This window comes from Meles meles, chromosome 7, assembly GCF_922984935.1.
Source record: "Meles meles chromosome 7, mMelMel3.1 paternal haplotype, whole genome shotgun sequence".
Classification (NCBI taxonomy): Eukaryota; Metazoa; Chordata; class Mammalia; order Carnivora; family Mustelidae; genus Meles; species Meles meles.
In genome coordinates, this window is record NC_060072.1 from 47,111,158 (window position 1) to 47,138,021 (window position 26,864).

The 26,864-nt window shown below is 40.0% G+C and overlaps 1 protein-coding gene across 2 annotated transcripts in view; it reads left to right on the forward strand.

Moving 5' to 3' along the window:
- Positions 1-26,864, forward strand: part of PTPRB (protein tyrosine phosphatase receptor type B) — a 114,206-nt gene that overhangs the window by 24,926 nt on the left and 62,416 nt on the right. Inside the window, exons 1-7 of one of the 2 annotated variants that reach the window (XM_046013981.1) lie at positions 4,954-5,517; positions 5,913-6,186; positions 18,060-18,335; positions 19,189-19,446; positions 21,760-22,023; positions 23,794-24,063; positions 25,935-26,195. In XM_046013981.1, the coding sequence (XP_045869937.1) occupies positions 5,464-5,517; positions 5,913-6,186; positions 18,060-18,335; positions 19,189-19,446; positions 21,760-22,023; positions 23,794-24,063; positions 25,935-26,195 (1,657 nt within the window). In that variant the 5' untranslated portion in view covers positions 4,954-5,463. Of the gene's footprint in view, positions 1-4,953; positions 5,518-5,912; positions 6,187-18,059; positions 18,336-19,188; positions 19,447-21,759; positions 22,024-23,793; positions 24,064-25,934; positions 26,196-26,864 lie in introns of those variants that run through there. The other variant, XM_046013980.1, reaches the window with a different exon arrangement.

Genomic DNA, 26,864 nt, shown 5'->3' on the forward strand with positions numbered 1-26,864 from the left:
CCTGGGACCGAGCCCCGCATCGGGCTCTCTGCTCCGCGGGGAGCCTGCTTCCTCCTCTCTCTCTGCCTGCCTCTCTACCTAGTTGTGATTTCTCTCTGTCAAATAAATTAAAAAATATTAAAAAAAAAAAAAAAAAAAAAACCTTAAGAAAGGATGGGCGCCTGGGTGGCCCAGTGGGTTAAAGCCTCTGCCTTCAGCTCAGGTCATAATCCCAGGGTTGCGCTCTCTGCTCAGCAGGGAGCCTGCTTCCTCCTTTCTCTCTGCCTGTCTCTCTGCCTGCTTGTGATCTCTAATAAATAAATTAAATCTTTAAAAACAAAACAAAACTTACAATTCATCATCTTATAGTCCTTTTTAATGGACACATTCCCTGATTGCTAGACTTTCTTCCTTTTAGCAATATCTGGGGAAACACACATGAGGGTCTCGTGACAAAAGTACTTCCTTGAAGAAAAAGCATCAGAATTGAACTGTCATCTAATATTTATTAAGTCTGTTGCATGTTGATCCTTTTTCCTTTCGCATACACATTTTATTTTTATTGAGAAGTTAAAAATATCAAGTTTGTTTTAAATATATGTAATAGAAAAAATATATTTTATATAACATAAATATCCATATATGTTATATGAAATATATTATTATATATCACCAATTTACTTATTTGACACATTCTAAAATAGTTTAAGACCTTCTAAATCACTTACCCAGCTCCTTGTAACCAGAGAGCTCAGAATTTAAAAGAAAAAGAACAATAAGACATTATTAACTCTCTTTAATAAAAAATGATATCTTGTGGCAGGGTTAGCTTGGTTTTTTGTTGTTGTTGTTTTTTGTTTTTTGTTTTTTAAAGATTTTATTTATTTGTCAGAGAGAGAGAGAGAGAACACAGGCAGACAGAGTGGCAGGCAGAGGAAGAGGGAGAAGCAGGCTCCCTGCCGAGCAAGGAACCCGATGCGGGACTCGATCCCAGGACACCGGGATCATGACCTGAGCCGAAGGCAGCCGCTTAAACAACTGAGCCACCCAGGCATCCTGGTTAGCTTGTTTTTTTTAAATGGCTCCACCATAGCATTGTTGATCTCTTGGGTTTACAGAATTTACATTTCTGGCAAGTTCTCAGAAGATGCTGCTGCTGCACTTTCAGAACCACCATGTGGAAGGATAGGACTTCCTCCCCACTCTCTTTTCCTCCTTATATCTTCCCTCCTTCTCATATCTTTTCCCAGCTCCTTCTCTTCCAAATCAATCTTCTCTTCTTTGATTCCTTTACCCTTTCTCCTTTTTTCCTCTTCTCTTTCCCTCCCTTCCTTCCAAGATGATATTTGAGGCATCCAGCAAGAACATGTTTACAAGGACTTATTTTGAGTATCCACATGACGATATTTACTGAGTAGGTACAAAGATTCCTTCCTGCCTCCCTTCCTTTCTTCATTCATCCATTCGTTCAGCAAATGTTTGTTGAAATTCTTATGCCAAGCTCTATGCAAGAAGAACAAGATTGCCCTAAGAGAATTCTCCATCTGCTTGGGAAAGGCAGGCAGACACAAGTGTATAAGGCATTATATAATTACCCGGTGTCATTAATGCTCTGAATTAAACAAATGTATTGCTGGCATGAATAATAATAAAAGGACACTTTTTGCTTGTATGGTCAGAAGAGGTCTGGCCCCATAGGCGTGTGTTGAAACTGAGACCTAAAGACTGAAAGGAAGATAATCAAACAGAATCTGGGGAGGAGTGGTCCAAGAAGATGAAAAGGCAGGTGTAAAGGTCCTGAGGCAGGAAAAGATCAGTTCTGTGTTTGGGTGTCTCCAAAACCCCGGCACACAGTAGGTGTGTAGTCAATATTTGCTGAGTGAATGAGCAAATGAGTTATCAGACCCAGGCCACTGGAGCATAGGAGGCAAGAAGAAGACCAAGTCGTGAAGGGCTTTTTAGAGCATGGATGACGAGTTTGGATTAACCAGTAACTTGAGCAATCTACTCTGCCCTCCCCTCCTCCTTGTAACATTTCCCACACCCAGCTCAAATCCTGATCTACAGTAGCAGTTCTCAAAGTGTGGCCCCTGGACCCCTGAGGACCCATTGTTTATCATTCAACATCTGTGTTCATAAGCTGACAAGAGCTGTGCCTTCATCCATGAATTCATGATTTATGACTATGTAAATTATAACAATTAATCGCTATGACAATTTGTTTAAAAGGCAGCTATCTGTCCACTACGTCTAATCAGAAGCCACCCCACCCCTCCCATGCAGTCTGGGATGGGTTTCCTTGTGGCAAAGAGAAGTGGTTGTCACTGGTCCCAAACTCCTGGAAGGCAGTAGCCAAAGCACACACAGTGTCATGATGCAGGATAAATAGGTTCAAAAGAAGTCGAGGAATTCCAAACAAAGATGAGAACAAAGAAGAAAAATGAATCAATTTATTTATACTTTGTACAGTACTTTCAAATATTCCTCATAGAAAAAAAAAATAGTATCTGGCAACTTTCCCCAGTCCCAAACTGCCTTGAATCTGTTACAGTTCTCTCTAATTTCTCATATTATTATGTGATTTTTTAAAAAGAAAAATGTGATCAGTAAGAGCCTGAGTTTGAACTTTTCCTCATCGTTTCATACTATGTGAATCCCTATGGGCTACTTAGGACCCACTAATTTTGGGGGGAACTCTCCTGTAAGCCTTAAGATTCTCCAGGAAAAAGAACTAGGGGTTATAAAGCTTTGGAAAAGAAATGTCTGTGACCACTACTGGGCCTTTCCTTCACGCATTGCCATGATTCTTCATATACATCAATAGTAAAATAAATGACAACACATGATTCTAAATATACGTGTCTGATAGACCAAAAATAAAAGAACCCTATTTAAAGAAATCATCTCTTCTTTTACTAATTCCTATTTCCAAGGGCTTTATTAGCAGATCACTGCTAATAACCTAGAATAATCTAAACCGTGTTATAAGGATTTTTTGTTGTTGCCTTATTTGATTAAGCCTTCAAGTTTTGCTTTTTTTCCTGCACTGAAGGAAGGATTATAGGAAGAATGTTAGACAGTATGTTGAAAACGAGGTGTAATTTTAGATGAATTTATAGCGTGCAATAGGTTGTGGTATGTAGTGTTGAAAAGAAAAAGAGAAGATGGTCAGCAAAACTTGGGGGAGAGGGGATTTATTGAGGATTTGGGCAAAGGACAGAAAAGAGTATTTAGTATATTTGAGTGAGAAGATATCAAGCGTGCGGGTCAATTTATGAGAAAATTCTGTAAACCTCAGTGGAAAAGACAAAGCGAAAGAGAGACAGCAGAAGCTAGAAAAGTGCAACCTACGTGATGGATGAATTTCAAAGAGAGAAAAAAAATGTGATGGGGATGTAACCTATGACCAGGTAAACCAACACCTGCACAGCATGTAAATGTTCACAAAAGGTGCTTTCACATCTGTGACCTTATTTATTCTTCATAACAGCTCTGGGAAGTATTCAGAGTAGTGTAATTCCACTTTGACAGACAGGAAACCACATTGTTTTCAGAATACAGCAAGAAAAGAGAAAAGTAATGAATGTCCTCGAAAAGGAACGAAGCTGCAAAAAGACCCTGTAAGGCTAGAAGGCAGCCTGTATGTAATGCAGAGAGGAGGGGACCGCCTCTGATGCTGCAGAGGCATGTCAGGCTATGAAAAGCCACTAAACTTGGGGGCAAAATACAGAGGGGGAGAAAAGCTCTCTTGGAAGGCAAGTCATCTGGGCAGGGAAATAGGAAAGATTCCGTCTTCCCAGAAATACACGTGGTTCAGGTTTGACCTTTGAGTGTTTGCTAACTTGAAAAGGAGATTTGAGATCTCTGGTCTGGCTGCAGATTTAAAGCCCATAGGATCCCTGAAGGGATAGAAATTTCATTTTTTCATTTAAAGATCTCTTAAAAACATGTTTTCTAAAAGGATCAAAACAATTTTCATCTTTTTCTGCTTATCCTCAAAGTAGATACAGTTTATATATAAGTTGATACTATAGTTTTCTGTCTAGTATCTGAAAAAGAAAGGACTATGACATTCTTCACATTGATTTAGCTCCAGAGAATTCGGTTTTGAAAATTAAAATGTGTAAAAATCTCATCTTTTCTGGCAGTTGTCAGGGAAGGCACCCAAGAAAAGCAATCGAACACTATAAAAAGTTGCAATATTTTGCTTGTATCACCTGTGTACAACTAAACATTTTTGCTCTTTGGTTATTAGGAACTATTTTCAAATCCATTTTCAGATACATGATGATTCAGGTACTGAAACAGTTGCTAAAAAGCTATAGTTAGTGCTGAAAACTGAGTAAATTCTGGTTTTTGTAATAGGTGTGGGAATTGAGCCATCGATTGTATTTTCCTCAAAGGAGAGTTTTACAGCTTTCTTATATTGCTCAGACAATTATGGATGAAATGGTATTAACTACAGGATGGTCAGTGATGAAACTGCTCTGCAATTCGCTTTGTGGGTTGAACTGGCAGTGATTACCTTTGTTCTTGGTCAGCACTATTTGCATAAGATTTAGGGAAGACAAGGACCTCTACACAAGAGAGAGGGGAAAGTGAATGGCAGAGAAAAATAAAGGTCAAGTTGACAATGGACAAGATCCTTTGGGGGTCCTTTTCTCTTGCTGGTGTCAGGGGGATGTGCGATGGGACAAATGAATGCTTTGAGGTGAGAAGGGCAAAAGCATTCTCTAATAAAAGTCTTCAGGAAGGACTGGAGGCAACCTAGGGAAATCTGCTGTGGTCAAGTTTAATCCTGGGAAAAGAGGCCCTGGAGAAAGCAGATGAGGAAGATAGGAAGGAAGATAGGGAGGGGGAGGCGCTGGGTGTGGAGGGAGGAAGGGGGTGGGGGGGCCTGGAAAGTGAGAGGGAGCGAGTACTGATTGCGGCTCCGACGGCGGGGGGTGGGGAGGACCACCGAGCGGGAAAAAGTGAAAGTCGCGAGAGAGGAGGAGGAGGCAGAGCCCGGTGGTCCCGGAGGGGACCCCCCGGCCAGAGAAGCGGAGGCGCGGTGCAGCGTGGGCAGTGCGGCCCGCCTCGGGCCCCCTTGGCAGCCTCAGGCGTTGGCTCCTCGGGACTCCCTCCCTCGCCGGCGCATTGTTCCTTTGCTGGGAGACGAGGAAATTGCCTTTTGATTGCGGAAGTCCGCGGCCGGGGCCCGGGGCGAGGCAGCGCGGGTCAGCATGGCAGCGTGGGAAGGGCGGCGCGCTGCCTGCCCCCGCCGCCTCTCGCGTCCGCAGCCCGCCCGGGGCGGCAGCAGCAGCGGCGGCGGCGGAGGCGACAGCGACCGCAGCGGCCCCTGCGCGTGGCCCACCGGGAGGGAAGCGCTGTGCGCCCGCGGGGCGCGCTGAGCGCGCGCAACAGGTGGCCCCCGCGCGGGCCGTCGGGGCCGCCCAGCGCCCCAGCCCCTCTGCTGAGTCGGGTTGGTGTCGGCTGAGCGCGATGCTGAGCCATGGAGCGGGACTAGCCTTCTGGACCGCGCTGAGCCTGCTGCAGGTGAGTGGCCCGAGAGAGGTGGCGGGCCGACGCGCCCCTCCCTGCTGACGACCGAACTCCCTCTCGGCAGTCGGGTCGCCTGGGTTGTGGTTTGCAGAGTGAGGTGGCCGAATTTCTTCCTCTTTCGTGGGAAGAAAGGTCCTCTTCTGAGCCCCCAACCAGACTGACAGCTCATCCTACTGTCAAAGGCACAAAGCCGCCTTCCTTCTCTCCCGCTGCTCCCGAGAAAGAGCGGCCAGCGAGAAAGTTGCCACCTACCTCCTCCGCGGGTCTTTCCTCCGGCTGGAGGGCGAGGGGCTGGGAGTGAGGACTGAGGAGGCGGCTTGGGGACCTTGCTGTGGACAAGTCCCTGGGCGGTCTCGACTGGGCTTCAGCTGCCTCTGGTTCCTTTGCAGACTGGACTGGGGGAGCCAGTGAGATGTAACTTCACCGTGACGGAGTCCAAGGTCTTCAGCCGGTCCGCGTCTCTCCAGTGGAGAACTCTGGGGTCACCCTGTAACTTCAGCCTCATCTATAGCAGTGACAGGTCCGGGGTCGCATGGTGCCACCCCACGCGGATAGACAACACCACTTACGGATGTTACCCCAAGGATTTGCAAGCCGGAACCACCTATAACTTCAGGATTGTGTCTCTGGATGGAGAAGAGAGAACTGCGGTCTTGCAAACAGGTAAGGGGTGACAGGTGCAATGGGACAGCCAGCCCCTCTGGGCTGAGCCCTGCCTTTTCACCCTGGTGTTTCATTTGAGTTCCGGACATACAAAAAATGAAGGTAAAAATACCTGTGGAGATAAATATTGACCAAGATTTCTAGTTTCCTCAGTTCTCGCCAGAAGCAGCTTGGTTGACTTTTAGACAGTGGACTAACTCTTTGAAGGGGGAGTGCAGCAGAGAGGAGATGTGGGCTGTGGAGGGAGTTTGTTAAATTTGTTAAAATGATGTGGTTTGAGCTTCCATCACATTAAATTGTCAAGCCCTGGAATATATTAAGTAAATGTTTTTAGAATAAATAATGGAAGTGCAATGATTAGGGATATGCCTTTCCTCAACTTAGTTTTATTTTTGGAACTAGGACATAAAATCTTCAGGAATAGAATAGAGCCATTCATAGGGAAAATTTGAAAAGTCCCTTCAAATGAGGGCACGAAAATTAATTTGTGTAAGTTGAGTAACTAAAAAAGTGTAATATCAGAGATGGTCCTTTGGTTACTCTGAACTTTAAGTCACTTATTTTCTTTACAGTTTTGGTAAACTTTTCCGTGTGTACATAGGAAGAGTTTGTCTTTCCTGCCTCAGTTTTCTTGTCTATAAACAAGAGGGTCAGATTTGGCCATTTATGTCCAAGTTCTTACCAAATGCCAACCACCTAGGTGGGGGGCTCTCTTACTCTCACCTCGTTACTCTTATCAGCTACCCTTTATATGTGCCCTAAATTCTCTAACAACTTTGATGTTTCGTGACTTCTTAGGTCTTCCTTTTAACATTATCTTTACTCGTTGCAATAGTGAGACTTTACTTCTACTCGGAAAGTCAAGTGTCACAGAAAAATTCTGGAAGTCAGATTTTAGAAACGTATTGTCCTTACTACTATTACATGTTCAATCCAAACCAAGGTGACTTCCTTAGCTATCGTTCTTTAAAAAGGTCTGAGAACATTCAGTTCTCAGGACAGCTACAGCAGAGTCAGGAAATGAAGCTGGGTTCATGGAACAAGTCAATCAAATATTCATTCTCTCTCTCTTTTTTTGGGGGGGATGGGGGGAAGATTAAGAACGCCCAATTACATCCCTTGGCTGACTTCAGATGAAACTCTGAGATAATTTCTGAGTTTTGCAGGAACTTAAATTGAAAAGAAACACCACTTGTGAAGAATTTGGTTATGTTTTTATATGGAATCAAAGAGAGACTGAAATCAACCGCATAATTAGAACATTTCACAGAAGTTGAAGTGGTTAGCTTTTTAGTCATAAAGCTGGTGGTCTTTTGGTATGTGAGGATAGTTTTGTGAACACTGAGATTGTTAATGCTGTGAAATTTATGACATAGAACTTCCAGATGTGTTCATTGCATTTGTTAAGGTGTCTGTTGAATGGGGCAGAACTGTTTTTAAAAATAGGAAAAGGACTCACTGTGGGTGTTCCTAGTTAGAATGCGCTCCAAGTGTAATTATGCACGTAGGTGTTCCAAGTCCAAAGACGTTTGTGAAATTTAAGAAATATTTGCATTTTATTGACTATGTTGAATTTAAAAAAGGCTTCATCAGCATTCAGGTTTTCAACATTTTTCTTAAAGAGTTGCTTTTTACAGTCTCACAAATATACTTTTCACCACACATTCTATGAGCTCCGTGATATTGTGAAGGATGAAATTTGTAGGTGATGGTTGTATAATGATATTTTTTCCCTACACTTGTTTGTATGATGATATAATGCTTAGAATCTTCTATATTCTAAAAATAATTTTATTTAAATAAACATTTTTTAAATTAAGATATTTTAAAAATGTTTCAGGGAAGAATTTTTGGGGGGGTGGTTCTTTGTTCTTTGTCATTAGTGCTTTCTTTATTTTAAGGACATATGTGAATTTTTTATTTAGTTGAGAGAAAGTACTAGTATTTCTCTAATTTGCTAGGCTACAAAGATGAACTCTACAAATCATGTTTTACTCTTAGTAAAGTAGGACCAACTAGTAGTATAATATTAAGTCTGAGATATAACTTCAAACAAAAAAAGTTATTCAAAATGTATTGTGCTTTACGATTCCATTTTGCCTGTCTTGTCGGCCTAGAATAAAAGAGAATGAGAGCAAGACATGATTAGACTAGAGATACAACAGTTGCTTAGATTATCTCTGTGTCATCCCAAGTGTGAATTGTCAGATTGTTTTTCCTGATAAATTGTCTAAAATTCAGTTGATTTATTATCATGTAGACATGGCCTAAAATATTAAATAAAAATTTTTTTAACTATCTGGGAACTATTTTAGCAACAATCGGTTTCACTCCAGATTTGAAACCAGAATTGAAAAAACATACGTGGATTCAGCTAACATTCACCAAGCATGGATGCTACAGGGAATTATGCCAAGTGGTGACTCTGGTGTCCTTGTAAGAATGAGGAGCAGAACATGGTCCCTGTCCTTACAGTCTGTACAGAGGGGAGGGAAGTTCATGATGAAGGTGGAGACAGAGCTTTCCCACTTCTTTCCTGGAGGAAGACCTTGCCTTGCCTCCTATATACCATGCTGCCATCATCACAGAGAAGACATGAGACCTTTCTCAGATGCCTTCGGTCATTAGACTGGTTGATGCAACAACCATGATAAGTTGAAAGCCAAATTAATTAGTTGTGAACAAAAATAATTTGAAAGTCAAATTATCTAGTCATGAATTCATTGGAAATCAAATATTGAAGACAATATTGAAGAACTCTAACACTTTCCTAACACTGTGTTCTCAAGTCTAAGCAGGGGCTGCAAACTTGTAACCCCTTGGGGTGTCTAGCTAGGTGTCTAACTTATATGTTTTGTTTGGCTCACATAATATTTGCAAAAAATCCAGATGATTTTTACCAGCATTAAACATGGAAGATTCACGTTAAGTGCCAGATTTATGGGTTCCCCTAAAATATTGGAAGATTTGTCAAAGCTGGACCCACTCTGCCTGGAATTCTCTAGAGCTAAGTTGTAGTTTCTCTCCTTTTAGATACCAATTCACTGGAATCCCCCTGGACCACTTCATTTATTTCCGTACTTGAATTCATCCTAAGGGCACTTGAGTTTGTTTAAATGAAACTGTAGAGTTTTTATTTAGAACTTTTGGGGGGCTTTTATCTTCCCACAAAAAGGAAGTAGCTTTCCAATATCTAAAATGACATCTCAGGGCACCTGGGGCTCAGTGAGTTCAAGCCTCTGCCTTCAGCTCAGGTCATGTTCTCATGGTCTTGGGATCAAGCCCCACATCAGGCTCTCTGCTCAGCAGGGAGCCTGCTTCCCCCTCTCTCTCTGCCTGCCTCTCTGCCTACTTGTGATCTCTGTCTGTCAAATAAATAAATAAAATCTTTTAAAAAAATGGCATCTCACACATGGTATTCAATAAATATTGATTAAGTAGAGATGGATGAATGAATAGCTAATGAATGGGTAGATGGATAGATATGAATGAATAAAGTGAACATTTCAGTGGGGGAATATATGTATTCTAAAAATATGATCTATTCTCCTTGGGTTATATGTATGTTATAAAACCCAGGGAAGTAGTCTGCTAGTAAAGCACTTAACTTATGGGCGGACTATCTTAATAGCATATGCCTTCTTGTTAGTTAGTTTTAGCTACTTAATAATCAACCTAGAACAAAGGGTGAAAAAAATTAGCTTTTTTAATGTGGCTAATTCCTTTATCTTTAACAACAACCACCACCAACAAAACAAACAAAAAACAAAAAAACCACTTTAGAAGCATATCAGCTCTTATTTCTACTTCAAAATGTTACTTATTGAATTAGTTTACTAGGGCTTCCATGACAAAATACCAGACCAAGTGACTTAAATAACAGAACTTTATTTTCTCACAATTCTGGAGGCTAGAAGTCCCAGATCAAGGTGTCAGCAGCTTTTTCTCTGAGGATTCTCTAATGTTCATTCCCCTATGTTGTCTGTGTTCTAGAAGGACACCAGTCATTGGATAAAGGCCCACCCTAAAAACCTCAATTGAACACCATTACCTCTTTAAAGGCCTTATCTCCAAATACAGTCCCATTCTGAGGTACTGGGGGTTTAGGGCTTTAACATATGAATTTTAGAGGGACACAATTCAGCCCATACACTTACAGAGCTTTAAACACAAGCCAGCACTTCTCAACAATGTCTATAAGCTACTTGCCTCAAAAGCTTTGGCAGAACTTCTTATAAAAGCATATATTATTGGCTTCTACCCCATATGTAATGAATTTAGAAAGAGTGGAGGCTGGGGTATCAGATTTTAAACAAATATCACAGTGAATCAATGCACAGTGAAGTTTACGAGCTATTGACATAGTTTTTCTATTATTCATTGGCATTAAGACTCTGATAGCCTTCCTCTTTATGCATGGCTAGATCTGTAATACCGAAGAGTATTACCTTAACCAGGAAGAAACTAATACTCTAATATTTGTCTTGTGCTTTTATAGTATCTAAAATAGTTCCACCTACTTTATTTAGTAGGTAAGACTATAAAATACATATTATACTGACCATATGTTGTTTAATTTTATTTTTAGGGATTATTGTGTAGGGGCAGGTTGCATAATGGTTGAGAGCTCAGATCTAGAAGCAGCCGCCTCCAACACTTACTAGCCAAGCGAGTTACTAACTTCTCCAGGCCTGTTTCCTAACTTATAAACCGGGGATGATAATAAATAGAATGTCTGCTTCATAGGATCATCTTGCGATTTTATTTGGCTCACATATAAATTCTAGAATCGTGTTTGTCACATACTATGTGCACAGTAAGTTTACTATTATTACTTTCAGGTTGGAGATAAGATTGATATTCATGAGAATTAACTAATCACAAATCACACAGCTAGTGTATAATAGAACCAGAACTTGAATCCTGGGTTTCTGGCTCAGCTCCAATTCTTTCCACTATTCTGCAGAAAAGATATAATTTTTAAGTTGATATTAGTTCTTTCAAATTACCATGTGATATTTTGTTCCTACTTTTCAAGTCAACTTTTAAAGAAGAAAAAATATATTACAAAATACCTTAAATCTATGTATCCTTACCCTACACAAAAGTGGAATAATGATTAAATGTGTTTTAGAGTGAAGAAATTTTAAGCAGCTATTGATTTTCAATTGTGTGGAACTTTTGGTGATGATTTCAATATTTAGCAATCAGCCATTGGCAGTCTACTCGTTTCAGGAATTCTAAGGTCAAGCTAAGCTATGAATGTGGAATGAGCCAACCTAGTTCTTTTTTTTTTTTTTTAATATTTTATTTATTTGACAGAGAGAAATCACAACTAGGCAGAGAGGCAGGCAGAGAGAGAGGAGGAAGCAGGCTCCCTGCTAAGCAGAGAGCCTGATGCGGGGCTCTATCCCAGAACCCTGGGATCATGACCTGAGCTGAAGGCAGAGGCTTTAACCCACTGAGCCACCCAGACTCCCCCAACCTAGTTCTTTGAAGTTGATCTTTTGAGTGCTTGGGAAGCCTCTCCCATCAGTCTGACTTCTATGGGTGAGCATGGCATTCTGCAGGTTAGCAAGAAAGACATAAAGTCTTATTTGTCCAGACAGAATAAGAGAATAACAAAGAATAATTTTTTCACCTTCCATTTCCAGACATCAATGCGCTGGAATCCCCCTAGGGGATAAAGAATAATACTAACGCCTTTCTGATTTTATAAGGGAAATCAAGCCCATTCTGTAGGAATGTATATCAATGAAGATGAATATATGCCCCTAAACATACAATATGCAAATAAAGTTAACAAGGTAGTTTTGCATATAGATTTCCAGAAATTTTTGGTTTTGGTTTTGCTTTCCTTACTTTTATGTGGAAAAACTCCGATACGTAAAAAAGGAAACAGAATAGTATAATTAACTACCATGTACTGGTCACCCACCTTTAACAGTTCCCAACTGATAGCCAGTCTTATTTCTTCTGTATCTCCACCCATCCCCCACCCTCTATCATTTTGATGCAATCCAAGCCATCATTTGATTCCATTTATACATATTTCAACATGCATTTTGGAAAGATAAGAATTATTTTTCACATAACCACAATATCACTCTATACCTAAATTAACAATAAGGCTTAGAAGCACACCTCAAGGGCTAGATCATGAATTTCTGCAGAGGAGAGGCCAAGGGACTTCTCTTTCTGTGGCATTTATGCGGCACTTTAGGTAATATTGAGAAAGCCTCGCTTGTTAATATCAAAGAATTGGAGTGGGGCTCCTGAAGGCCGTCCTGGGGATGGTGGGGTTAAAGCTGCCATGGGCTGTCGGTGCCCACCTGCCCCTCTAGTGTTCACTAGAAGTGCCTTAGCTTCACCTGCTTCTCACTCTGTAACACCCCTTCTTTCTCTGACTTCAAACTCCCTACTTTGACCTTCCAAATGTGCTCAAACTCCTGTCCTTCGTGAAGCCAGCCTCTGAGAACTTAGCCCTTGGCTGTCACTCTCCGTTGGCACCTTTAGCCTCATTGCTGGTCTGCGTTCCTCTGAACAGCAGGAACAGCCGTAGCGTGAGCACCAACTGCCCTTTATGAGAGCTCAGCCTGGGCGCGGGCTGCACTTACCATTTCCCTCCGTTCCCTCTTAACGCTTACAACTCTGCATAGGGGGTGCTGTTACAGAGGAGGAAACAGCAGCACGGAGCTCCAACAACTTGATTAGTCATGACTCTAAGTGACAGCGATGGGATCCCGGCCCACATCTAGTCAGACATCAGAGTCAGCCTCCCTGATAATTCACCTTTTGTTTAGCTTTTCTCCATATATCTCACGTGCCTGAGTAGACTGTAAATTCTCAGAAGAGCATTCACGACTTATGGACCCAGGGCCAAAGATTGTGACCCTCAGAGTAATGTGGCCCCCTACACAACTGTGAATGATGATGCAAATTTCTGTGGAATCTGCTTGAATTTCCCTTCCAGGGGTATTAAAATTTGGAAAGTCGGTTACTACTTGAACTTCATATCTAGTGTACAAAGTCAATAAATCAAATGCATGTTACTCTGATGAATTAGCACAATAGAGTACATCATCTTAAAATAAGTCAGCAAGCCACCTGTAATCAAACAGCCACAATCACAAAGTAAAAGAAAATTATCCCTCTATAAATGCATTTAATTGACTGCAGATTGCGAGCAATTGCTTTGTCATTTTGTTCTTTCTTGTTTTCAAAAACCTTCACCCCCCCCAAAAGAAACTCCCAAAATGAACAAACAAACAAAAACCTGTTTGTGGCTTTCCTCTATCTTTACCTTGATTTCCATAAGAAAATTCCCAATTGTTTTGTATGAATAGTTGATGTTCATTCCATTCTATGTAGAGTGCTACAAAAATGCAGCTTCCGGACTCCTAGCTTCCCTGCTTTTAACTAGTATAGTATCCCAGTTTCTGTAGAGATACAGAAATGGGCCCTGTCATTAGCCTAGAGTTAGTGGTGAAAGATAAGTTGTGTGTGTTGGGGGGGGGGTGTGGAATAATATCCTATTTGAGGTGACCTGGAGTGCCTACGGAGAAGAAGACTTAATCTCACAGAAAGATCTTCGTTCTGTAAGAAGGACAAGGATGGTGATGGGGAAGATATACAAAGAGGTTATTTGCTAACAGTAGAGGAAAAGGGAGAAAATAAGGAAGACACCCAGAAAACTCTGGGAGCGGCTCAGACATAAGGCAGGTAAAGACAGTCAGATTAGGGAAGCAAAAGGAAGAGTCAAGAAAAGATTAAAAAAAGATCAGAGTAACTTTCACAGCCACAGAATTAGATTTAGGTGCAATTAGTGTCATTATTCATTTTATCTCGGCTACAATAGTCTAACCATCAAATGAAAATTCTGTAAATTTCCCTATTATTTTCCCCAAAAAATCTGGCTTGAGTGTTTTTTTAATTACACTGAACAGGCATTCAAGACAACATCCACCCTAGGACAGCTGTGATAGAAGGAACTTGCAGCCAGGTGTTAGAATCTGTTATACTACTCATCACATACATGACCTAAATGAGTCGTTTCACGTCTCTGACCTATTCCAACTGAGAAAACTCATTGTAAACTATCAGATCCTACATAGTTATACTGTGATGCTCTCATGACTTGGAGAAATCTTTGGCATTAGCTCATGGGTGGCCTGCAGTTGTTAAAAGGTTGAATTTATTTTCAAAATAAATATTATCATCTCAAATTCTAAACACTGGAAATTCCTATATCAATAAATAATAATGTGTTAGTGGCCATACAAAAGAATTTTTTTAAGCAGATATTACTTGTTACTTGCATTATATATATATGAATTTCTCCTTCTTTCTAAGTCCCGTTTTTTTAAAAAGGGAAACAAAGAAGAATTCATTTTGGTTCAGAAATTTAGCTAAACTTCATCTTTTCCTCGAAGAACAGAAAAATGAGCTTGACATCAAGATCACTTATGAAATTGTCAGGCTTCCTGATACTGGTAGATTCATTGACATCTAGAAGATGAGTACCACAGAACTTGACATTTTGCATTCCATATTCCAGGTTTGTCTGAAACTGAGAAGTGCAAACAAAGATGTCTCAAATTTATGGGTAATGATACATTTTGATATATTGATTGAGATTAAATCACTGATTTGTGGTTTCCCACAGTTCTTGTAGTTTATCAAACTTCACTAGTTACAGAGTGATACATGGAAAAATCAGAAAGGCTATAATGCACCTGTAGGCATTGACACCTGTAGGCATGGTGATGAATTATGTAAGTCAAGTAGGGTTTTCTAATTAGGTGCAACCTGTCATTTGATCAAAAGATTACATACATACAACTACATTTTGAAATGGCATCAGAAATCTCTCTCTTTTGCCTTCAAATAGATATAGAGATATATGAAATTGATTTGTATATATACATGAAATTCGCACCCCTTTTGGAAGGACCTGATTCGTTTCTAAGAAAATATTGGAAATTTTCTGTGAATACAGCAGAATTTTCCTTGGGCTTAGATTGAAAAGAAGTCTGAAAACCATGTAACTTCTGCAACATTTGTAGCAATAGTGGACAAGTGCCAGCACAGAACTTTATCGCAGTATAAATGGGGTTTTAAGTGTTTGTTTCCAGTGCAGGTTCTCGCGGCCCAGGCACTTCCCAGGCTCATTGTTCCTTTGTTCTAGCGGATGTACAAAGGATTGACTGTTTTGTTTTCTGGCTCAGAGAGATTAGATAAAGTCTGCATTTCTGAACTTCACCCTCTATGCACGCAACCTTAAAATTCATTTTCTATAGCTTATATTTTGTAGATTATATGTGGTTTAGATTATACTGACCATACCATTATTTTCTTTAACCTCTATCTGGCTTGTAGACATCGATAACGGTATTGATCTCGTTTGAGCTATCACTGGAAAGCAGCGGTCCCTCCCATCCTTGTCCTTAAATTGCCTCTTCAGCAAAAATGTGTCATCTCAGTTGGCTATGACAAGGTTGTTCTTGAGTTTTGCCCACTATTAGAGTCTCATGGTAGTGAAGTATCTTTTTCTCACCAGGCAACAAAAAAACTTTCTGTGAGGGGAAATTATGTTCTTTCTTTTTATGATGATGTCCTTAATTACAGACTAGGATGTAGAATAGAAAATGTAAATGATATTACCAGAAAAATAGTTCTGTATTTCTGCAAGAACTTATAAATGAGAATCATCTTGGGAATTTTTAATTTTATCTTAATGGTTAGAAAGTTAGGTCATGGGAATCAACTGATAAGATTTTATCAAGTTTTTGTGTTTTCTTTTAACGAAGAAGGCAATTAAGGCTACTAGTTTAGCTTTAGAAAAATTATATTCCACTTCTCCCTCCATTTTGTCAGTGACTCATAGGAAACTTTTTTTGTGCTCAAGGAGACAACATAAGTTTGTATTACTGAGTGCCCATTTATGCCAGGTAAAATCCGCTCTACATCTCCTCAAACATCCAAGAATATAGATATGATTATATGATACTCCCAGACAGAGGGGAAAGTGGAGGCTTAGAGAGGTTAAGTAACTTGTCCAAAGTCTTGTGACTGACCCGCAACCACGCCGAGGACTTGAACTGAGTTCTGTCTGACCCCAAAGCCCCCACTCTCCACCTAGACATTTCCCTGCTTCCGGGTCGGGACCGCCTCCTGTTTACAGAAATAATAACAACAGTAGCTAACATTGAACACCTGCTTTGTGCCAGACACTGTTCTGAGTGGCTGTTCTAAGCTCTAGATAAAACAACGTTATCTTCATAAATATCTTGCCAAATAGATAGTAGTATTAACCTCATTGCATATATGAGACAGCGGCGGTGCAGAGGGCTTAAGGCATTGCCTGAAGTACACAGCTGCACGACTGAGAGCCAGACTCAGCCCCAGGCTGTTGGACAACAAAGCTTACGCTCTGCCCATGAACTTCTGCTGTGCTAAGGTATAAACTGCACACCTTGCACTGTGGGCTCTCTGAGTTATTGCTGTCTTGGCTTCCTTGTCAGCTGACATTTATATTATTATTAGTTCCAATTATGAAATGTCATGTGGCTTGTGTGCTTTTTGCAGGATGTACTCCTATAAGTCACAGCATAAAACATACAAAAAAAGACGTTAGATTGACCATAGGCTGTATTTAGCTTCTGGATGGTGTCTATAGGTGACCCAAAGATAATCTCAGGAGCTGGCTGGCCATAGATACCTTTTTAATACAGAATAAGGTTACGTGGTTCTTATTTGTATGGATGTTCACCACAAGCAAGCACCTTCTTAAAACATATACTGTTCTAAGAAGATCTAGAATCTGAAGCTATTTCATGAGCAAAATATAATTTACCAAGATGTGGATAAGAACTGAGATCTGTAGAGCCATGCCACGAAAACATCTGGCCTAGCTTTGGGTTTTAGCCTCCAATATCTCGATCCGATTTTCTAGATCAAGAACCAGGTTGGATTTCTGAAAATTCCCCCCATGTAAATATCTCTCAATGTTGTCCCTCCCTGCATTCAGGGTAGGGAGAGACTTATTTCTCTCATGGTCCTACTGCCTCATAGAATGGCTGATTCCTAAACACTGCTGACTTATTTCCTACCCCAGGGACGTGCTGTTCATCCTATTTCAAGTTCCACAGTGAAGATTCCATGCATGGGAAATAGGAAATGGGACTCCTCAAACTCACCCATGACAGTTGAATCTAAGTGAACATCTGGGTGAGGACCAACCCCTCGTACCCTCTCTAGAGGCTTCAGCAGCTCCAAAATGTCCCGGAACTCAAGTTGAGAAAATCTAAGGATGTAAGGAATCCCACCTGTTGGGAGAATTCATTTTGATGAGCAAACTTAGGTTAGGCTCATAATCAAGTCTCTATCTTTGGTGGGTTTCTGATATTTAAAAACAACCTAAAGCGATGTATTCTTAACCCCCCCAAATCCACAACCTAAAAAAGAAAAAGTTCAGTACAAATTTCAAAATTAGTTCTGAATATCTGTATTTTCTGTTGAGATTTTTGGTATTTATCCAGCCATAGCCCTGGATGTTTGTCAGTGTGTGAAAAGTGCTAAACTTGCAAGCCAACGAAAATATAACCTTACTTGGAATTCTAAGCTCAGAGCTGTCCTAACAACAACAACAAAAAAACTGTTTTTATTAGAAAAAGAAGTTTATATGACTAGTAGCTAAATGGATTTCTTTTTTAAATGAAACGGTAAGTTTAAAAGTGGAGTAAATACCAATTTGTTTCACAGGCCGCAGATTCTTAAAGTTTTTAAGGAAAATGAACCTGGGTTCCAGCAAAACTATCAGATATTTGCAAAAGTCTTCAAGCCATGTTCTCTTTCTGGATTTGGCCTCACAGATCCTTTACCTCCGGCTGAGTTTGAAGTCAGTGAAGAGAAGACTACTTCAACCAGCTTGCATGTTCGGTGGACTCCTTCTTCTGGAAAAGTCACCTGGTATGAGATGCAGTTGTTTGACAATAACCAAAAGATACAGGAGACCCAAATTCAAGAGAGTGCTTCATGGAACGAACATACATTTTTTAACCTCACTGCTGGTAATAAATACAATATTGCCATCACAGCTGTTTCTGGAGAAAAACGTTCCCCTACGATTTATACCAATGGATCAACAGGTAAGACCTGCTTACAGATAGTTGAGTATTTAATCATCTAGGCTCCTTTTGGAGTTATATTAAAATTGAAGAGATAGAAATAAGAACGCCCCCAGACCAAAGCGGACAGATAGGTAGGTAGATAGACAGATGTTATGCAGTACAGTGGAAAGAGTAGACGAAAAGTAAGAAGATGTGGCTGTGCAGCTGGCTTGCTGGGTGATTTCGAACAAGTTCTGGGACTTCTCTGGGACTGGAATTTCCTCCAAAGTGAAATAGATGTTTCCTAATGACCTTCCTAACTCAAATCTTAGCAACAACATTTTCTGCCTCCTTTTCTGAGTTGTGCCATCAAACTTATGTTTAAGTGTTTTCCTCCTTTGTATACTCTTTTCGTAACATCAAGTCGTGATGTTTCCTAAATATTCCTACATCTGGAACAAGTTTCTGCTCGCACCCACCCATCCCAATGTCAATGACACACTTCACCTCCTTCCGGGAAGTACCGTCCTTCGGGTCATGCTCTCTCTTCTCATTTTCTCGCCTGATTTATTGCTGTCTTTTTGGTTTTCATCTTCCCTTTTTTTTCTCTCTGATGCTCTGCCACATCATAGTTAATTGGCAAAAATTACCTTACTACCTGTTAAGTGGGGGAGAGAGACAAGTCAACTATGATGTAGCTTTGGGCGTGGACTTTGAAAGGAACATTAATTCAGATTCCAGTGAAATTTCAAGAGTGCCATTGTCATTACTTATTACACAAATTAGATGTACAGAGAAGCATCCACGAATGTGTGATTTTGAATTAAGCATGTCTACGTCTTCTTGAAGGAAATTATGAATGACCCTTTGGAAATGCATTTCATTTTCCTAGTGCCATCCCCAGTGAAAGATATCCATATTTCAGCAAAAACCAATTCCCTTCTGATTTCCTGGTCCCCTGGCTCTGGCAATGTGGACAGATACGAGCTGATGCTGAAGGATAAAGACATTCTAGTTCATAGCAGTGTCATAGACAAACATGCTACTTCCTACAGTTTTCATGGACTGACCCCTGGCCACCTCTACAACCTTACCATTGTGACCGAGGCTGCAGGACTGCAAAACTACAGATGGAAACTGGCCAGGACAGGTAAGTGCCACTAACTAGCTGAACAAAGTAAAGCTCATGTCAAGAAAATGTTTAATAGGGACGCCTGGGTGGCTCAGTGGGTTAAAACCTCTACCTTCAGCTCAGGTCATGATCTCAGGATCCTGGGATCGAGCCCCGCATTGGGCTCTCTGCTCAGCAGGAAGCCTGCTTCCTCCTCTTCTCTCTCTCTCTGCCTACTTGTAATCTCTATCCGTCAAATAAATAAATAAAAATCTTTAAAAAAAAAAGAAAATGTTTAATAACCATGGTTTATTAAGTTATTTGAATATGAGACAAATTGAAATTCATAAATTATAGAAGGCCCTTAAGATATTCCCACTTTTCTATTCAGAGGAAGAGGGACTTTGCCTGAAATGGCAAAGTTAACCACTGATATAATCTCAGCTTATCTTTTTAGTATTCTGACCTTTTTGATAAGGATTCCTACTTCCTTCTCTTAAATAAGCATCCCTTGCCTTTGTGACATGACTCACTATGAGCCAAGATGACTTTTCTCAGTACTATAAAAAGACCTGGTCCTGTGAAACAGCCATTTCTTAAACCCTGTATCCAACAAAGCATGTCCTGAGACCCAATACTCCAGGAGCTGTTCTCACAGGCTAACATAGCTGGAGAAACTAATCTGTGCTAAATGAATGTGGACATGAATAATTCATGTCCACATTCATTCATTATCTACTGAGTATAAACTGTATGCTAGGCATCGTGGATATAATAGTGCCCAAGAAGGTCAAAGTCTTTGTCCTTATGGAACTTACATTCTAGTAGATTCTAATGCTTCTGATGGGTCTAATGTGTTAATAAATTCCCTCTCTCGGTAAGCTATCTGATTTTAAAAGAAACTTCTAAGTATATAGAGCCTTAGAAATTACTCTGGCAGGGGGAGGGAGCTCTTAGAACTACAAGAGATTTAAAAAAAAAAAAGAACTACAAGAGATTGATGGGAAAGACATTTGGGGGGCACCTATACACTTACATATCTTCATATCACACCTCAGAGATGTACAGCCATTCCCAACAAAAATGTACCATATATGTTGGGGCACCTGGATGGCTCAGATGTTGGAATACGTGACTCTTGATCTCAGGGTTGTGAATTTAAGCCCCATCTTGGTTATAGAGACTGCTTAAAAATAATATCTTTTTTTTAAGTACCTTATATCTTTTTTTTTTTTTAATAACTTATTTACTTGAGAGAAAGCGAGCATGAACGGCGTGGAGGATTAGAGGGAGAGAGAGAAAAGCAGACTCCTCATTGATCAGGGATCCCAGTGTGGGGCTTGATCCCAGGACCCTGGGAACATGACCTGAGCTGAAGGCAGATGCTTAACTGACTGAGCCATCCAGGCACCTAAAAAGTACCTTATATCTTAAGACTTCTTTATGTATAGCAAGGGAAATTTACACTTCTCACTGGCCTATGCAAAGCAGTGTGCTGTGCCCATTTTTAAAGTGAAATATTTTTATTTTGCTATTAGTGAAGCCCAAAATTGTGACATAGCCAAGAGGTAGAAGAAATAGTCACTGAAGTGTCTTTCTTTTGTAATCATTTTCTTTTTCTTTTTTTAAATTAACATATAATGTATTATTTGCTTCAGGGGTGCAGGTCTGTGACTCATCAGTCTTACAGAATTCACAGCACTCACCATAGCACATACCCTTCCCAGTGTCCATCACCCCATCACCCAGCTACCCCATCCCTCCAATCCCCTCCCCTCCAGGGACCCTCAGTTTGTTTCCTGAGATAAGAATTTCTTATGGTTTGTGTCCCCTCTGGTTTCATCTTGTTTCCTTTTTCTTTTGATGAAATAATGACACAACTCTTGAGCTGTAACTTTATCATGATTTTATATGAAAGATAAAATTTTTTAGCATGCAAAATTTTGTGATAGCCAGTGTGTTGACCAGTCTATTTATTATTTATTATGTACTAGCTATCATTAACTACATAAAGGTGGGAAGAAATCAGGCAGATGACAGACTTCTCTGAGCATTCCAAGACCTCATTTGCTGGGAAGGATCCCTAGGCTCAGTGAGATAGACAGAGATGCCCAGCTGACTAATGGCGGAGTCTGAGCCAGAATCCAGTCTCCTGACTCCTATGTTTATGCTCTTTCCACTAGTCAGACAGCCTTTCTTTGATTTTGCAGTATTCTTTTTGCTTGTGAAGTTGTTGTTTTCTTATGAGCAGGGTGTGAATCTTGTAGGGACTAAAATGCAGGTCAAAATTTGGCCATAATAAGACAGGTACTATGTCCTGAGTTAAAATATCTTTTCCTTTCTTCTACTTAGCTCCCATGGAGGTCTCAAATCTAAAGGTGACAAATGATGGCACATTGACCTCTCTAAAAGTCAGGTGGCAAAGACCTTCTGGCAATGTGGATTCCTACAACATTACCCTGTTTCACCAAGGGACTGTCAAAGAATCCAGAACATTAGCACCCCAGGTTACTGAAACCCAATTTAAAGACTTAACCCCTGGACGTCTTTATCAAGTTACCATCAGCTCTGTCTCTGGTGAATTGTCTGCTCAGAAGATGGCAGTGGGCAGAACAGGTGAGTGTAGGGCTCCAGAATATTCCTTGGTTGCCCAGATCATTCTCTGATCCATCTTAGAACAAAATAAGTTATAAGGAAGACTCCTTTTCCAACTTGGGAAATGTAGTCTACATGACTGAGGTTGCCCATGGGCCAGGGCCCCCTATACAGAGTGAAACAGAAGGTTAATTGCATTCATCTGAGTTATTTAAGCAAATGTGTTTGGAGTGCTTTCTGAATGGTGTGCATAAACTGCCTCTGCCTTGTGCTGTTTCATGTCACACCACTTAAGTAGTGTAAATGCATTAGCTTCGATACTAAGGAATAAAATATTTCTGATTAACTCCTATAGTGAGAGCCAGTTAGCACTTAACCATGTTTTCCACAAATTATTTTATTAATTTATGTCACTAAATATTTATCCAATGCCTTCTATGTATAAATTACTGTGCTATGAGTTTGTGAAGTTGTTAAAATGTCGGAGTTCCCCAAACTACACCCTTTGCCAAATATGGCCTGTAACCTGTATTTGTGTAGCCCCAAGCTAAGAGTGGTTTTTACATATAAAAGGTTTTTTTTTTTTTAAGGGAAAAAGAAAGATAAATATGAGACAGAGACCATATGTGGCCTGGAAAGCCTGAAATATTTACCTTGCCAACCATTGCTTTTAAGGAAGTTATATTTTAATCAGACAAGTGTAGACTATACACACAAAAAATAAAAACAGTATACTTTAATAAGAGGAATTGCATTGGCGTTACCACGTATCAGACACTAACCAAACACTTGATACCATTACCAGGAGAGAGGTTCTGTTATTATCATCATTTTAGAGATAATTCAGAGAGCTCAAATAACTTGTCCACAGTCATCTAGCCAGTGAATGGTGGGGTTGGCATTTAAACCAGAGTGTTTAATTCCAGGGCCCATTCTCTGTGCTGTTAGAGATTCCAAGTAAGAGCCATATGGTCAGAAAAACAAGAAAGCAAAATTATTGTTCAGAAGACCAGTAAAGACTTCTTGGAGGAAATGGGTTTTAACTGGACCTAAAAATTGTGAGGCTCTTGGCAAGGGGAGAGGGCAAAGAGGGAAGGGCATTTGAGGTGGAAGGAGTAGTATAAGCAAAGGCATGGAGGAAGAAGGGCCCAGTATATTTACAGGTCTGCAGAACATGCACCTGGAGGCCAGTACGGGAGAGAGTGCAGAAGCAGGGTGGGTGGCTGCAGGGACTAGTCAGAATTAAGACCAGAAGGATATGGGGTCTGATTTTGGAAAGCTACAGATGCCAGACCCAGGATTTGACGTTGTATTCTATAGTTAACGGAGAGACCTTGCATGCTTTTAAGCAAATGAATAATTAGACCAGAGCTACCTTGCATTAAGATTAATCTTGTCAGTTGATAAAGGAAGGACTCTTTCATGACCACGACATGCAGTGTCTCTACCAAAAGACACCGCATCCGTCAATGTCAACATCATTAGAGGCAACATCAATGTTGTCTCTAGGGCTGGTGTGCAGTCAATAAAACATAGCGATCATATTGCTAGGTTATTAACAGTGTTACAGAAGATCCATTACTGATATATTATTAAGATGATTTTAGCATATATTTCTTGAGTGTCTGATGTCTCCAAAATGAGGAAAGAATACTCATTTGCAATCCACAAATAGAAATGTTTTGAACTGCAGCTATTAGGTCTCTTATCTGCTGTTGCCCATGAAAAGTGAATCAGTATCCTTACTTTTGGTTTTTAGAATCTCCTTTTTGACATCATTTCACCGTTTAGTTCCAGACAAAGTTGGGAACCTGGAGGTAAACAGCAACGGTTCGATAAGGTCCCTAGTAGTGAGCTGGTCGCCCCCTGCTGGAGACTGGGAGCAGTATCGTATCCTGTTCTTCAATGATTCTGCGGTGCTGCTCAACATCACCGTGGGAAAGGAGGAGACACTCTACACCATAGATGATTTGGGGCTCATACCTGGAAGACAATATGAAGTAGAAGTCACTGTTGAGAGTGGAAATCTGAAGAATTCTAAGCGCTCCCAAGCCAGGACAGGTAAGCAAATACAAAGGTGTTAATGACGCTGGAACCTTAACTTAGTCACTCTCCCAAATAACCCAGGTAGCTGTCAATGCCTTCCCCCTGCCCCCCCCCCAACCATGTTCCCTGAATTTGAGATATTATAGACTTTTAGACTGAATTAGTTTTGGTAATGTTTAATTTTGTCAAATTAGAACATTAAAAATTGCTTCCACTAATAAATCCATTATTTTATAAAAAGAAAGACATTTTAAACACCAAAAGAATAAGAAGAAAACAATCAGAGAATCCTTCCCACAAAAGAACATAGTTACTAGTGGTCAGTGTTAGAAAACCATTGCTTTGACCTAATGTTGACTAATGAGGGAATTTCATGGTCCAAAGAAAGGCTGTTAAAGGGAAGTAGAATATAGTTGGATTTTAGGGTAGAAGAGAATGAGGATCCCAAGACATGGGCCTTGGTATTCCGTCACCACTACACTATAATTCCTTGGGGAAGTCACAACCTCTCTGAAACTGTTTGCTCAACTTTCAAATAAGAGAATTGTCCTTCCAAACTCAACATTCCTATGACATGGAATACTCCATACTTGGAGTGAAATTCAAATATCTTCTCTCTTAGTCTTGCCTGATGATAGGGAAATAACTACTTTGATTCAATGTTCTTCTTAGAAGAATGTCAATGAAGAAGATCAAGATATCCTTAGCTTGCCAACTGGGTCCTCCAGTCATATCTTCATTTTCTAAATATTAATATCCCTTAGATAATGATCAAAGGCCTATTTAAGCTTAAACTAAGCTCATTTCAGCATTTTACAGAACAAGATCTATGTCCTTTCCCATATTTTATCTCATTCACCTCAAATAACTTGGAATACTGTCAAGAAACAGTAGGGGCTCTCAGCAGTTGGCATAATTATCAGAAGAACTTTTCTTAAACTGTACCTCTAGGTGAGTAAGGTTAGTTGAAGTAGGCTTTGATGTAACAATCCAATTGATTTCAATACATTAAAGAAGGAAGATACAGATTTCAGGACTCAGAACGGAATTTACAGAAAATTTCTTTAATGTAGAAATCAATATAATTTTACACACTTTGTTCTTCCATAATTTTGTTTCCCTATTGTTTTATAGGGCTAGTACTTTACTCTTAACAATGTGTCCTAGAAATTGTAATGAAACCTTTTAGAGAAATGGAAACAATTTCAGTTCTTTGGATAATGGGAGCCATTAATCAGATACTATTCTTGCTTGCCAGCTATACTATTATTATTTTCCCTTTCATGGATACATTGGTGTCCACTTCCCAGAAATGTTCCAGAGAAAGTTGGGAACCCGGAGAAAAAGGGAAGCACTTTGTCTTTCCAATCTAACAGGGTAAAAAATACTCCTAATTTCATCTATATTGCCAAATGTGGACCTTTCTCAGTGGTTTTGTGGATGATATGATTGAATTAAGTATTTTCATATCATAGAATTCATATGAAGAAATAAACACTCGAGGTAGTATGTGGTCAAAAATAAATGACCCAGGAAAGCATTTTCCAGTGTATTCTTTTGAATCCTCCTTTCTAGATAGGTTATATAAACAAAATTTGGTGTGCTCGGCTGACTCAGTCAGTGAAGCACGCAACTCTTGACCTCTTGGCTGTGAGTTCAAGCCCCACGTTGGGTGTGTAGAGATTACTTAAAAATAAAATCTTTTAAAAACACACACACAATTTTTGAGATTAGCTTCCACCCCCTCCCCCCAAGAGCTCAAACACTTCCAGAAAAGAAATACTGAACTGGAACACTCCTGTGGGTGGAAGAAAACAGCTTTCTAAGAAATTCTTGAGTGTTTCTGAGGCAAGTCAATGACGTAGTCTCCATTGCTTTTTCCTTAGTCCCCCTGGCTGTCCTCCAGCTTCGTGTCAAACATGCCAATGAAACCTCTTTGGGCATCATGTGGCAGACCCCTGTAGCAGAATGGGAGAAGTACATCATTTCCTTAGCTGACAGAGACCTCTTATTCATCCACAAGTCGCTCCCCAAAGATGCCAAAGAATTCACTTTTACTAACCTGGTGCCTGGACGAAAATATGTAGCTACAGTCACCAATATTAGTGGAGACTTAAAAAATTCATCTTCAACTAAAGGAAGAACAGGTAATATTTTTTATTACCTTAATATTTAATATTTTAAACTTTAAAAAGTATCCTGACTACTGAATTGTTTAATGTTTGAATTACAAATGTTCACTGAATGCCTATTATATACTGGTCATTGTTTTATGAATGTTTCCTATTGTTTGTTTTCTATTACACTTATTTCAACTCTTGGTAGTTGTTTTGTTTGTTTTTTTAATTTGTTTGGTTTTATTTTGAAAGGGAAGCAGAGCAGAGAGCAACTTTTCCAAGGATATTTTGCTGTGAAAGAAAGCAGAGAAATAGGGCATGATCTGAAAGAGAGGGTCTGTTTGAAAGGAGGATTTTATTTAAGGATAGAAGAATAACAAGTTTTATGCTCATAGGAATGTTCCAGAGAAAGAAATGGTGATGATATAAAGAGAGAGGAAGAATGGCTCTACTTATTCTATGAGTAAGCTAGCTGTGGGATCTAGAGCACAAGTAAAGGAATTGGCTTTAGAAAGGAATATGAGTAGTTTAACTTTAGGATCAGCTGGAAGAAAAAAAGAGTATTGGATGAATATATCAGTAAGTAGATGTAGTGGTGGCAATTATTCTTTGATAATGCTCTTCTCTCAGTGAAATAGGAAGCAAAATCATCATTAAAGACTCCCTTTTTCCAATTTATATATTATTGTTCTGTATTTT